Raw genomic sequence first — 15,519 nt, forward strand, 5'->3', positions numbered from 1 at the left:
GTCAAACTTCTCAAAGAAACTCCATTAAATAAAAACTTGTTATTTAGCGTTGCTGTGTAGAGCAACAATACCCTTTACTGAGTTGTGTTCACACGATCTTCTAAGCAAATAAATTAATAATTTCTTTATTAAATAAAAGGAATATTCAATTTCCCAGTCCTTTGTGTCGTTCTATTTTATTTTAAGGCACAACGATATTTAAAGAATATCAACTGAAACTATCAAAGAATTCAACACAGATAATAAAACTCACAAATTCATTCCCTTCAATCAACTGCACAATCGCTAAAAAAAATTCAGCTGGAGCTATAACTTAAATAACAATCATATTTGATTATCAGCATTTTGTCATCATCCAAACAAATATTACGCTTTAAACAAGGTCTCAAAATCTATAGGCAATAAATCTAAGAGCGTAAGGTTAGCAAATTAGTGAAAGACCTAGAAGACAAAGCAAATCGGGATTGAAAAAAGAAAAAAGATAAAAATAGTGAAAGAGATCCTTACGTTTTCCTCCACCGAAAACTTGGTGAACTGGTCTTTCTCGCCCAAAAAGCCTGAAAATCTTAGTCTTAACAGAAGACGGAAATTCCGGTTTCACTTGCTCCGATTCAAAATCCTATACCCAAATACCCATAAACCTTCACAGTTTCCTGACACAAAATTTTTAAATTTTGAAATATTACATTGTAAATTACCAGTGATATTATTACTCAGCACAACTTCAATTAGAGAGCCATTAAGAAAAATGGAGAAGTAGGAGGCAGGAGATGCGAGTGCGAGAAGGAGAGAGAGATGAGTGAAACAGAGAGAGAAGGGTGGTGGAGATCGACGCCGACAATAGGAGCCGAGAAGAGAGAGGGAATCGTGTAGGGTGAGAGTGAGACGCAGAGAGAGGGAAAATTACAGTAATTTGCAGCAGCTTAATAAAAAAATATCAAAAATATACGGTTTGTTAGAGAGATATGTGGCTAAGGATTTTTTTAATTTAGAAAGAGATTATTAATATTTAAAAGATTGTTTAATTTTTTGGGTTTAATTATTAGATTTATTTGTTAACGGGAGATTAAACATAATCGTTAAATTTAACAGAATATTCTTTTATTTTGAAGTATAAAAAATGTCGTTAGATAGACACTTTTAATATATAAAGATATAGTATGTGAAGGTTTAGAAACTACAATATTATTTATGTCCTTATCATTTTGCACCGAGCAAAACTCATGTGCTTGAAATTGGATCCAAAAAGTTCATCAAAATTCAAAGGTGGTACCAAAACATTTCCATCATATATATATCATTCTAATGAAAATGATCCCTAAAACACATATATATTATTGGTGTATTCCCTTTTTATTTATTTATTTTTTTGAAAGCAATTATAGGTGTATTTAACGGTACAGTTTCTTCATATTCTCTCAACCATAAAATTAAGTATTTTGTCTCTTTTTGATAGTTTTCAACACCAATTTTTTTCGCTTTTTCTTTTTAGTATACATTTCTAGTACTCTCATTTAATAATTCCCCCACCACTTGTGTTATGAATATTTTGGTGTGTTCTTCATGTGGATTGTTGCTCACCAAGTGAAGGTCATAGCAAGTATGACTAATAAAACCAAACTAAAAGTAGGCTTCTTCATCGTAATATTAACTTTCTTTGTCAGTTTTTGTGCGAAAATTTGAAGCTTTTGAGGTTGCTTATTTTGAGGATTATTTGACCTTTAAAAAGGATAAGAGAGAGAGATAGAGAAAGAGAAGGATAGCCTCTAGTTTTCTGTATGTAATTTCTTCAAAGAAAAATAAATGTACAATACTTACCCAAAATTTAAAGTCTTCTTTTATATATTATTATTTTTTGGTTAATTAAGATTTTTATCCCGAACTTTAACATGTACCAAATCATGTTCCCTGAACTTTTAAGGTCGTTAAAAATGTCCCCTGAACTATTGAGATTGTTGGATTTAAGAACTTTTGTCTAATTTCAATAAAAAAAATCTAACATGGATGAAAGTTCAGGGGGCATGATTTAGTATATGTCAAAGTTCGAAGAATGGTTTAGTATACAAACAATAACTGAAATAGTAAATTGAATGAAATTAAATAAAAGTCCTTGAATCTAACAATTTCAATAGTTTAGGGGAAATTTTTAACGGTCAAAAAAGTTCAGGAGGCATGATTTAGTATATGTTAAAGTTAAGGGGGTAATATTGATTTGGATTACACAAAAAGTATATAAATCCGAATGAAACTAATTATGCCAACACCCCTACAATTAGGGGTGGGCATCTGATCCAATCTAACATTTTTTTTTTCTCATCCGATCCAATCCAATTAGTAATTAGATTTGGAAAATCATCATTCGATCCAATCCAATTAGACCTCAAAATCTAATCCAATCTAATTGGATATCCAATTATACACCTAAATTTCAATTTTTACTTAAAAATATGAAGAAAAAAAATACGTAAAAACTAAGTATCACCTTCTATTTAAGTTTAATACTTCATATACATACTATTCTTACAAGTGTAATGTAGCTAAAAATTTTAAATAATTAAAACAATAACATTTCTAAGTAATAAAATAGAACAAAATATCATGAAAATAAATATACAAAACAATCAAGTATTACAAATTTAACATACAAAAATCTAATAAAAATATAATAAATATATATTATATTTTTAATATTTTTTATTATATAAATAATTTTTTAATATATAAATAATTTTTTAATATATAAATGTAATTGGATTGGATCGGTTTTTAATTGGATTTTGAGATTGACATCTAATAGCCGATAATCTAATTAGAATCTAACTTTTAGCATCCAATCCAATCCAATTGTAATTGGATATCCAACTTTTATAATTGGATTAGATTGGTTTGGTTCAATTGGATTTTTTTTTTTTTTTGAAAGAACTTTAGTTCATTTAAGGCAAGGAGCGAAAATTGGGGATCACAGGGGGATCACCCTCCCCACAATACAAACCGGGGTTAATATTAGACCTTCTAATGTTTCTAGCCAGACAATCCGCTATAGTGTTCTGGCTTCTACCAATATAAAAAAACTTACAATCCATTACCGAATCAATTAACTCACTAACTTCTAAAGATGAATTAAAAAAATTCTAATCCAAGTGACACTTCTTTAAAGAGCAGGCTCTCAAAACATTCCTACAGTCCGATAAGACATGCACCTTTCTCCAGGAATTCTCTGCAATAAGGCTCAAAGCCATGCGAACTGCCAAGGTTTCCGCCTCCATGGCACTATCAGCCGTCAGATTCTCAACCTTGTAAAACCAAGAATTATCTACAAGATTGATAACTACCACCGCCAGACCACTTTGACCTTCATTCCAAGATGCATCCGTAAAGATGATGAACTCTGCATTTGCCAAAGTCTCAATCTGTTGGTCTGCAGGAGGGGGAGTATCCTGAATGGAAGGCCGAGATCTGCCTTCAAGAAACTCAAAACAGATGCTTTTAATTGTTCCTAGAGTTACATTGATATCATGCATTCCTCCTTTGAATTTAACCTTGTTCCTCCACTTCCAAATTTGTTGGAAAACACAGCCAACATAAGTCAATATCTCCAATCTTGAAGTACCAGTAAGCATCGGAACTAAGATTTCCAAGAAATCAGCCAAACTATTGCAAGTGACACGATCTACCGATACAGGAAAGAGGCCTGCAAACCAAATAGCCTTAGCAAAGGCACATTCTTTAAACAGATGGATAGTGTCTTCCACATCATTCCCACAAAGACAACAACCAATGCTTGTGAAAGTGGCAGTCTGTCTCCAGTAGGCAGAGCATCACTAAAAGCCTTCCAGAGGATTATAGATAACCTGTGATGGATTTCAGGTTCCCAAATCCAGTTCAATTGGATTGGAGTGGATGATATCCACCCCTACCTACAATTACACAAACACTTTAAGATAAGGGAGTGATGTTTTCCCCTTTACTCTTCCAATTGAGTTGTCATTTACTAATTTTATATTTTTTTCCAGATATTTTTTTTGGGAGTGGTCCTATTGAAAATAATAGGAATTAATCAACATTAATTAATGCATAATTGGGTAAATGTTATTTTGGTGTAATTACTGATTAAATCTATAAAAAAAATGCATAGGAAGAAACTTCCACGGAAAGGTTAAAAAAAAATTAAGCACAATACAAACTAAGAACACAAGGCCAAATACATCTGTAAATCATGCCACCACTTACCACTTACCACACACCACACCCACACCCACATATCAATATAATAAATTCTTATACAGAAATTATTTCCCAAACTAAATTCATATTCCACCACATGAATTTGCAATTGGTTAATGAGTTAAGACATGTCAATTAAATAATAATAATAATGAGTTAAATACAAGCCAATTAAAAAATAATCTTCATGGAGTACCACTCCCCAATTTAAAATAATTTTATTTTACACAAACACAATTTTTTTGCCCAAGCATAATGGAACAAACAGAATGAAAGTTGCAGAACTACTTAACATTCACAATCAACCTTTAGGTCTCTTTCCAATTCCAGACTACCTACTGCTAATACTAAGCTTAAATATCTCGTACACCAAAAAACTACCTAACAATAAAACCTACGTGATAGACACTAAGCTCAACTAATAAATTACAACTTTCTTTTACTGTTTCTGCTCAGTCTCTTTCCTTGTCGCTTTTCGGCATCAATGGTGGCATTCGTATTGGCTGCTGGTCCACGTTTCAAGTTTTGACGAGTTGTGACCCGAGGCGACACATTGCTCAAGCTTGGAGCACTTGGAGAGCCGTTTGAAATGTACTCATTCTCATTCATTGTATCACTCACATTTGGGATCTCGATGTAAGTTTCACTCAAAAGCTCACAGGTCTCGCCATCAAACTTGCCTGTAGCTGCGGGTTCCCCACCATCTGGCATTCCCTCATGATGATTGTGATCAGTACCTGCCACTCCTGCGGACAAACTGAAACCAGGAAAACCAATTCAACTAAATTCTCAACTCAACGAAAAAAGCCTTAACTACGAGGTAAATGATCATTTTCAGTACCCAGGCGAGCCGTTTTCGTTTTTAGACACATCTTCAGATGTTGTGCAGTTGTTCTCAAGCAATCTTGGATCTGTAACTGCATATGAAAGGACAATATATAAAAATCTGAGAAAGAAACAGTAAACGATGAATGAATAAAAGGAATTGAATAGATGTTCATGTGTTTTCTAAAACAATAAGTGCAATTAATAAGTACATGACAAATGTCCGCTCAATTCAGAATCCAACAGTGATAACTGTAATAATGTACAAGAAGCAACAAAATCTAGGCTGACCCGTATAAAAAAGCATCAAGAGATAATGACTAATATATGCTGAAATCCTTGCCTTGAATCAATATTGAGATAGGGATTTTTAGTATTTTAGAAAAATATACATATGGTACGCAACTAAAATCATTTGAGAATCCAACCAAGAAAACTAGGACTGGGAAAATGCATTGAAAAAATATTATCTTTGAATCACCACAATAGAACTCGCTTTAGTGCCAATTTTGTTTTCAGAATGACACAGAAAATTTATGTTCTCCTAATTATGCTCATCTAGCATATTTATATCAAATTCTCAAAATTTAGGTATCACAATGCTTTAGTGGAAGCATTTGAATACGAGTTCAATTTCAAAAGCAAGCCAAGTAATCAATAATATCACATAGATCATAATATTGAACATGCAAATGTAGAATTATTCTAACCCTAACAACTAACGGAGGGGTCCAAGACGTACCTCGCAGGCTTCCTTCTCCGATAGGGCGTCCCTGCTTGAGAGTTGCACTGGTGATTGTGTCATTGTAGTTAGGAACATCATCAATGCCAGCATTACTGCAAACCAAGATAATTTCAATATTTCAAGAATAGTGTCAATAATCTCATTAGCCATTAAAAAAAAAAGCAAAGGAAAATATACTTGTCAACCACAGAAAGAAAACTCAAACCTGGGGGATGTGTTCTTTATATCAGCTGTCTGCAAAGAAGCATCTATCGGGTTTGTACACTTATCCGGTTTTTCTCCTACATTAGCATCTATGTTTTCAGATAGCAACGAGCATGGAATAGCTCTATTTTCAAAACCAGACGCAGACCAATCAATTTTTTCAGATGGTAAATTCCTTAGCATCTCTTCAGTTGCTTTAGCACGCACTCTCTGTATTTCCTCTTGGATGTTCCAAGACCCCGTGTTAGGGGTATCCCATTTAGGCTGTGTTCAAATTTCAAAAAGTAAACCGTGATAAATATAGTTAATACAGAAGTGGTAGAACAAATACAGTAAATATCTCAATTGTTTCTTTGAGAGAACGTTTCAGTACATTTTAATCATCCCAAAGAAAAAGATAAAGAAACAAAAAATGTATAAGAATCAATGCTCAATATGGTACCTTAGATGACGACAAAGCATTACCATCATTTGAATAAGGTGTTTTCTCATTAAAAAGATGTGCACTTATTGGTGATGAAGATTTGATCTCTCTATTGTTGAAGGTAGGAGATGCCCATTGTGGACGTGTGCGCATATACACTTTGGCCATATCCACTGGAGAACCCACTTCAGCTTCAATAGCCTGCAATTAATCAGATCGATTTTGCAAATGCAACCAACAATATTATACTAGTGCGAAAAAGCTATACAGATTCCACATTGATACTATATTTCCTATTTTGGGAAAGGAAAAAATAATAATAATAGTTAACAGATTATATATATAGCTCAAATAATATCCAACTGCAAGAATGTAAAAAAATAATTATGATATGTTCATGTTACACTAGGATCATAGGATTTGACATTACTTGTACAATAGTATCTCTAAGCTTTTTATCCCGAAAATATTGAAAAGAATTATCTTCCATTCCTACTAATGCATATCTAATTTCTCTCTACTTCTGTTCTTTTTTACTAAGCAGCCTGAAGTAATAGACACCAGTTTCAATTTATCCATATTTAATTCTCAGTTAAAATTTTTTTAGACACCTCCCCACCAAAAAAGGGGAAAAGGTTCTTCAGCACCAGTTCAACTAATAACTTTGGAGCACATATCTTTTCAATGATTACTCTAATATATTCCAAAATTAACATTTATGCATATTAATAATTAAATGGTGCAATCAACATATATGCAAGAATTAACCTTTCAAACAGATATGAAAACTGCAAGAAAGGGAGTCATATTAGATGAAATTTAACAGTTAGCATTAACATTAAAGAAGACTGACTATGGAACAAAGCAGAATCAAACTGAAAGGTTACATTATGCAAATCAGATTTTGAAGCTGATTTTAATTTCTTTGCGGACGTCCATATTCTCGCTTCCATAATAGCTCTACATCGAAGATCTTGCATGTCTGTTTCTGCAACACAGGTAACACCATCAGCCATACATATGTAATAATTTTGCAAGCCAAAATATTTATTTTCTTTTAAGAAGTCCTACCTATGGATGCTTCATTTGGCATCAAAGTCACACTCCCATTTTCTGCATCTTTGGTGTTGAAACCATCTACAACTCTTGATTTAATAATCTTTATTAATTTATTACACTCTTCCCTGGTCAAAGGAAAAAAATCTCAATAAATATAGTAAAATCACTAAGAAACTCAATCCACCAGAAACTAGCATAGGAAAAAGAAAAAACATGTAAATTTATGAGATTGCAACTAACTTCAATTTGTAAAAACGATAACCCTTCAGTAAGCAAAAATAAGTCCTTACTAAGTATAGATTTAAGTTCATAAAATCAAGGACTGTGAAAGTACAAAACAATGTCAGGCAGCTAATCACAGAAAACCAATTGAATGTAATTTAATTCTCATTCTGAGATACGCCTTATGCTAAAAGTTTGAGGAGCTTGTAAAATATTGATAACAAAGACGGTGAAGAAAATAAGCTTAACACAGCACCAAAAAGAGTACCAGATAATGTGTGTGTGTGTGTGTGTGTGTGTGAGAGAGAGAGAGAGAGAGAGAGAGAGAGAGAGAGAGAGGAGGGGGGATGAAAACATTCCGACATTAATTTTAAAAACCTGAAGACATGCTCTTATATATATGTCGGAGGAGGGGTCAATCTTAGTCATTGGCCTCTTTCTCTTTTTCAAAAAAAAAAAACCTGAAGACATGCTCTTGATTACCTCGTGAAAGTCTCCTGCATAAGCAGCGCCTCGATTGCATGCTTGGTGTCTCTTTTTCTTAATGTTGGTTCAGGATCCTTCTTAAAGTAATTGATTACTTCTGATGTTCCCTTCCTCTGTTGCAGTTCACAATAATCAGATAAACAACCCACCATCGCACCATAAAATGTAATTATAGAAACTCAAATTTTAGTTTGATAGTTGTGTTGTCAACATACAAACACAGATGTAAATGACAAGTACTGTTAAAGTGACAAGTTGTTTGATGCACCAAACATACCAATATCAATTCAAAGAAGACAAGCATGCTTCCAAAAGAGCAAAAAAAAATGTTCAACATCCGCAATTACCTCATTTAAGATATCAGCTCCTTGAGATGAGATATCATCAACGTGATTATTGTCGCAATTTCCCTCTGTGTAAATAGAGACACATAATCTTGTGAGAAGATTGAAAAGAGACCCAAAGCAAATGCAAACTTTTGCCTGCTTTAATGAAGTACAAAGCTACCATGCTTCTTATAGCTAACTATTAAAATAGACATATACAAATGATACAGTTAACATGTCAATATAAGCACTGGTTCTCAGTTGTCACCTAAAACATAATATATTACTAGCTACAGCATTCAAGATCCTCGGCCAAAACAGTGAGAGGCAATGTAGACCAAGGTATTTAAATGTCTCCAAGAAGTAACAAACTAATATTAAAATAGCATTAAACAGATATCTTATACAATAGTGAACTTAAAATATCAGGCATAGGATATGGCACCATACAAAATCCAAACTCCAAGCCAACCACTCAAAACCCAAACCCTAAGTGGATCAGCACTTCTTTAACACAATATTCTCCAAATAATTCTGTTAAAGACAGCCGCTTCGACTGAATTCTCTACACTTTGATATAAAATAAAATAATGATACTTCTCTCCTTTTCATTTTCCCAAACTAAGTAAACATTAAAAAGAAAATCTTAGAGCTCAAATCTTTAAGAAAAAAAGAAAGGTCGTGAACTCTCAATTACCTAGAGAAACCAATCCAAGAAAAAATCCCCATTTCAACAATCCTTAAAATAATAAAACGTCACTTACCTGAATTGGAGTCAGAGCCCAAGGAAGAAGAAGATGATGATGAAGAAGAGGAAGAAGAATCCACATTAAAGACAGACGAGATGAGCTTTCCAGCACCGCTCGCAATCATACGAGTCGGAGATAAAATGATCTTGGAAAGCCAATTAGGGCTTTCGGGTTCCAGATTTGTCACTCTAGGCCGCTCATACGGTGTAGCCCTAGCACCAACAGTTCGCCTATTTCGAACAATCTTCCCACCTGACCTAGCTTCAAGGTTTTGTTGGGATCTAGGATTGGTCATCATGGTTATTTGAAGATAATTTAACTGGTCCACACAATAAAATAAACAAAGATGAGTAAATCTGTAGTTGCAAAGATTAGAGAATCATTGTGATTATGGACTCTTGCTACTACAATCAAAGAATGCGTCCTGTGCTTTAGAATGAGACGTCAATTATACAGGAATCAGTGTCCCATGCATTATACAGAAACTCACATGCCATGGCGTGTATATATACACACACATATATAAGTGAAATTAAATAATGGGCAACAGTTTCATTATCACGGCCAGCACATGCTTTGGCCTGTGCAAGTGCAACACCTAACACCAAACTGCGGTAATAAAGACAAGTAATTGCACCAAAACTGTTTGAACATATATAGCTTTCAAAAAATATGAAAAAGTATTCTTGTCAGTTGTCACACATTCTCCAAAAGAAACTACATTATCTCTGGTGTGAAGAGCCGAATATTTAATCATAGCTATGCCTATCAAATGTTGCTCCGGTTTCTCATTATAGACACTAGCAATAATATGTTGGGCATTTTGCTCTGCTGTTAGCGGCATCTGAATCAATGTCTAAAATAGCTCTTTTGAGGCAAGGCTTGCCTCAAAGCCAGGCATTCAGGAGTAGCTTTGATGCTTATGCCTTAGGCAAGAGAAGAAAGGCATAAGCCTCTCATTTTGAGGCACCCGAAAAACTAGTGCCTCAACATTATCATGAGGCCTTAACCTCACTTATTATTTCTTATTTTGGCCTGTTTAAAGTGGTGTGCCAACCAAACTAGCCAATAACAGTTACATTATATATTTTAGTGCAACAAAAATGACTTTCTAAGTATTGGGCCTAACAATAGTGCCTAGAATAGTACTATATACATAAAATCCTAGCATTCGTTAGGAAATACCACATGAAAGCACTCGAGGTTGATAGTTCTGAAATTTAATTAATTTTTTTCCCAAATTTGCCTTAATTTGTACTGTTGTTATCAACTATCATTTGTTTTTATGATTTATTAGTTTTGATTAATAGTGTTTAGATTTTTTTTCAAGAAAAAAAAAAGTAGAATTTTAGTATAAGATGTGAGGCTTACACCTTGCCTTGCCAAGACAAAACGCCTTGAGGCTTAAACTAGCCTTTTCAAACATAAACATTGATATGAATGTCTCCTTGCCCTGATCTTAACGGATCTGTGGCAACTACATAAAAGAAAATCTGTCATGAATCTCGTGAGATCATGAAGAAACTGCTATTATATAAATAAAATTTTATTTAAATGGTCAAATTGCTTTTCTATTTCATAAGAAAAATAAAGTATCTGCCTAAGAAAAAACTAATTGAATCATATTATCGTTGAGCAAGAAATTTTTGGAAACAAAGTTATAGTACCTGATGTAAAGATTTAGGAAAATAATAAATTTTACATAGGTATTCAAATTTGACAAGTTTACAACATACATAGAACATAACTCTTTTAAGCAACACTAGAATATATACTTTTTACGTACAAACATATATAAAGCACGAAGGTATAATTAAGCACTAAAATAGGTTGTCAGCCCAAAGACAAAAACAGTACAATAACAATAAAATAAATAAAGAGTAACAAAGCCACAAGAATAATATATAGAGCAAAAGCATACAAAACCCAGATATCAAGACTTCAACCAATATGTTAGAAACTAAATGCCATCAAATATGGTTATAACCAGATAAATTAAAAAACTGCCGTTACTTTATAACTAAGCCATATTTGAAAAGGGGCTGGATAACTTGAGACATTAAGACAAATAACCTAATAAATCCATTAAAGAGTGCCAGTAAAAAAAAACCATATGCTAAAAAACAAACAAAGAAAAGTTCTATACACTAATAGATGGATTAGTTAACTGCTTAACAAATCTAAGTATTCAACGAAATTGTTTATACATGAAATTGCGAATACAAACACAAATAAGTAACATGCCGGTTACACAACAGAAGCAACAAATTCGATATTTCCTAATACCAATCTCATAAGCGGCATTTTAACAAACACATTATGTGCAAACAAGGCAAGAAGAATCTGACCCAATAAAATACCAAAATATTTCTAAACATGGGCAAATCAAAGATACAGAACCTTAAACGAGATTTACAAACAAAATGTAACAAAAATTTCATTTGAAGCGAAAATGTGTTAATGAACTAAAAAACAACTTTGTACCTGTGAGAATGGTAAGTAATTTCCATGCGATGGTTATTATGACGAAGGGTGGGTGTTGCTAGTCGCGCCGAGGAGGAAAGTGACCGCGGTTGAGGTGAGAGAGTTAGTGGTCGGAGTTGGCCAGGAACGACGAACGAGACCGAATCTGAGAGGAAGAGGGGGCCAGAACTTGGCTAGGGATTTGGAGCGAGAGAGAGACTGTTATACCGTTTATTTCAAAAAAAAAATATATATATTTATTTATATATGATGAAAAAATACTAATAATAAATAATTATTCTCTTATTATTACACGAAAATAGTTATCCTTTTTTTTTTTTAATTAAGATAGTTATCCTTTTCTTGTGCTATCAGTTATGTGGTGGCGCGTGAGTTTCACGTGCTATTCACGGTACTGAATCTCTATAGTAAAAATTCTGCAAATAAAATGAAACTGCTATAAATATGGTGTGCCAATAAAATTGTAAGTATTAGTAGTAACTTATGTGTTTTTGAATTTTGATCATTTAAGATTATAATCATGTTTCAATTGTTTTTTGTTTTTCTGTTTTGAAATTTGTGTTCTTAGAAATAAGAACTACAAAAAACAGATATTGAAATTTTTAAAATATAATAAGTCACTTTTGTTTAGTTAATATTATTCAAAAACGATTTTTATTTTTAGTTTATTTGAAAATAACACTTCAATACTTTGAGACCCCGATATTAACAAGACCTGATCCAGACACGGATCCCAACTTCGGATACGGACCCCGACTCCAAACCCAAACTCAGACTCGGACTCGGCCCCGATCTTGACCCCAGACTCTGAATTGGCCTTGGACTCCAACCCCGGACCCGAACTTAATGAGAGGGAATGTGATAGTCAATAGTATGTGATCCGTAACGAAAAATACCGAGTAGTGCAATCTCACACCGCCTGAGAAAAGTCAAGTGTGATTATTCTGAAACTGTGTAGGTATGGGACTACACAGTTGAAGAAGGCTTAAATGGATTGATTGGTACTACCTATTGTTGACAGTGAGAATTCGTCAACTAACTTGTTGGCCAAAAAATCAAACTCTACTTCGAACTCAGAACTAAGATGAAGAAAAAGATGAAATACAAATTCAAGTATCTATCTCAAAGTAGAGATAAAATGAAAACTTTCAATTACTCTCAATACGGTAGTTACAAGAATGATTTTCCAACCCCATCTCTCATCTAAGAAATGGGTACTTATATGCTCTAATGGCATGAGATACATGGTGGTCCCAAGAAGACAAGTTGTTGCTTTCAGGCTGCAAATCTCAAGTGCAAGAGGTGGTCTTGCACCTCGTACCTTTTTCTGGTGTCGGTGGTCCTGGGTCGCAGGAGTAGTGGATGCAGAGTCCTGGTGGTCAGGGCGTCAGGGTATGTAGGAGCGATGCTCCCACTACTTGTACCTCCATGCTTTCAAAGCTTGTAGCAGGCGTGGTCATACGCTCCTTGCATGCACACCTTGTCCTTATGATTGTACCTTTTCGCTTCATTCTCCCTGTACTTGGGAGAGCTTTACTATGTTGAGCCACATTGTCATGGATGTCCTGTGTTGAGTGAGAAGTGCATGCACGTCGAGTGACTTGAGGATGCATGCATGTTAAGTGACTTGAGAATGCATGCATGTTGAGTGACCTCAAGGATGCATTCTAGCCGAGTAACTTAAGGATGCATGCATGTTGAGTGACTTGAGGATGCATGCATGCCTAGTGACTTAAGGATGCATGCATGGCGAGTGACCTTAAGGATGCATGCTAGTTGAGTGACTTGAAGGATGCATGCTAGCAGAGTGACTTGAGGATGTATGCATGCCGAGTGACTTAAGGATGCATGCATGCTGACTGACCTCAAGGATGCATGCTAGCCGAGTGACTTCAGGATGCATGCATGTCGAGTGACCTCATAGATGCATGCATGCCGAGTGATCTCAAGGATGCATGCTAGTTGAGTGACATTTGTGAGAAGCATGGTCAAGTAATTTTGAGCATGCATGGCCAAGTGACATTGAGCATGCATGTCGAGTGACTCTTGAGCATGCATGTTGAGTGACTCTTGAGCATGCATGTCGAGTGACTCTTGAGCATGCATGTTGAGTGACATTGAGCATTGATGGCGAGTGACTCTTGAGCATGCTTGTCGAGTGACTCTTGAGCATGCATGTCGAATGACTCTTGAGCATGTATGTCGAATGACTCTTGAGCATGCATGTTGAGTGACTTTTGAGCATGCATGGTCGAGTGACATTGAGCATGCTGAGTGACATGAAGCATGCATGTCGAGTGACTCTTTATGTCAAGTGACATTGAGCATGCATGCTGGGTGACTCTTGAGAATGCATGTCGAGTGACTTTTGAGCATGCATTCCGAGTGGCTTGCATGGCGGCCATGCTTGGGATCCCCTTCGGAGTGACTCTCTTAGCTTGTTCTCGTTAATCTTCTCAATTATTGGTTAACTAATCTCGAAAGTTAGCAGTGCTAATTTTTGGGATTAACAGGCCCCGGGCCATATGCGTGACTCAGTCATTCCTCAGCTAACTCTTAAAGTTGATGTCTCTCGCTTCTCGAGACTAATTGTTGACTAATCTCGATAATCAACCCTCTCGATTTCTAGGGTGAACACTTGCCCCCAATCTATAAGAACTCTTTTAAGTGTTCTTGTAAACTAAGTTCAATAAGCACTTTCCCTTCCGCTTGGTTCTATGGTTGTCTCTTTAGGTGCTTGCACCTTGAGATCTTTTGCATGAGGGAATTTTTTGCCACTTGGGCTTTCTCAACCTCTTATAAGGTGTAACCTCATTATTAAGGGAGTATAGACCATTTGTGTAGTCTCAACCTCTTGCTGGTTACTTATTGGATGTTAAGGGAGTTGTATAGCCTCTTTGGCCGCACTCAACCTTTTTCAAGTTTCTAATTGAAGGCTAAGGGAGTTTTTTAGCCTCTTGGATTGCGCTCTACCCTTTCTCAAGTTTTGTGATGCTATGGAGGGAGCTTGTAGCCCTTAAGCGACTCTCAACCTCTTATATTGCATTTGTGGCACTTAAAGTGCGTTTTGAATGTGAGAAAATATGTATTCCTTTTAGAGAGGCATCCCTCTCATAGTTATACCATTTTCCTTTTCTTTTTCTCCTCTTTTCTCGGCCTAACAAAAATGTAGCGATTCTTACGATATTGAACACTTAAGTTTCAGTCTCGAATATTATTCTTTCTCTTAGAAATGGGGAAGACTGAACATCCACTTTAAAGTGTTCTTATGAACACAATAACATAAATCCAAGATATCATTTTTCTTTCATCTTGCTTTACAATAAAGGGGGTGTAAAGATCCTTGTGGGGGCCTTTCCCTTGTTTACAATGAACTAAAAGATTAACATGACAATTGGGGTCACCCGAGGGGTTTCCACCTTGATTCACAACAAATTGAAATGTGAGACAAAGAAGATATCTTGGTGGCTTCTTTTTTACGACAATACCTCATTCCTTTTAATTTTCCTCCAGTATTCTTCTTGTCGCTCGTCCTCATACCTTTGGTCCTCTCTGCAGTACCCGCCCAAGTACCCTCGTTGTATTAACTCCTCAATTTAAATCTTGAGATCTTTGCATTCCTCTATAAAATGTCCAATGTCCTTGTGAAACTTGCAATATTTGTTCGGATCCCTTTTGGACTTATCTTTCTTCATGGGGATGGCTTCTTGAAAGGTATGTGGTTCTCATTAATCAAGAAAATGTGTTCTCTTGAGCTATTCAACTCTGTAA

General features: G+C 35.0%; 1 protein-coding gene across 2 annotated transcripts; it reads right to left on the reverse strand.

The window, feature by feature from the left end:
• Positions 1-4,395: 4,395 nt before the first annotated feature.
• On the reverse strand, positions 4,396-11,978 carry LOC115722666 (protein KAKU4). 2 transcript variants are annotated; one of them, XM_030651930.2, is made up of 12 exons: positions 11,749-11,978; positions 10,638-10,741; positions 9,280-9,583; positions 8,537-8,601; positions 8,187-8,302; positions 7,494-7,606; positions 7,310-7,410; positions 6,441-6,623; positions 6,000-6,262; positions 5,792-5,886; positions 5,066-5,141; positions 4,396-4,981 (listed from the first exon to the last, which is right to left on the reverse strand). In XM_030651930.2, exons 3-12 carry the CDS (start codon positions 9,560-9,562, stop codon positions 4,651-4,653), a joined length of 1,626 nt encoding a protein of 541 aa, XP_030507790.2. In that variant the 5' UTR covers positions 9,563-9,583; positions 10,638-10,741; positions 11,749-11,978; the 3' UTR covers positions 4,396-4,650. The 2 variants fall into 2 exon arrangements, with proteins under 2 accessions (XP_030507790.2, XP_030507789.2); XM_030651929.2 differs by lacking the exon at positions 10,638-10,741 and having other exon boundaries at positions 11,749-11,977.
• Positions 11,979-15,519: the final 3,541 nt, after the last annotated feature.

This window comes from Cannabis sativa, chromosome 9 (genome assembly GCF_029168945.1).
Source record: "Cannabis sativa cultivar Pink pepper isolate KNU-18-1 chromosome 9, ASM2916894v1, whole genome shotgun sequence".
Taxonomy (NCBI): domain Eukaryota; kingdom Viridiplantae; phylum Streptophyta; class Magnoliopsida; order Rosales; family Cannabaceae; genus Cannabis; species Cannabis sativa.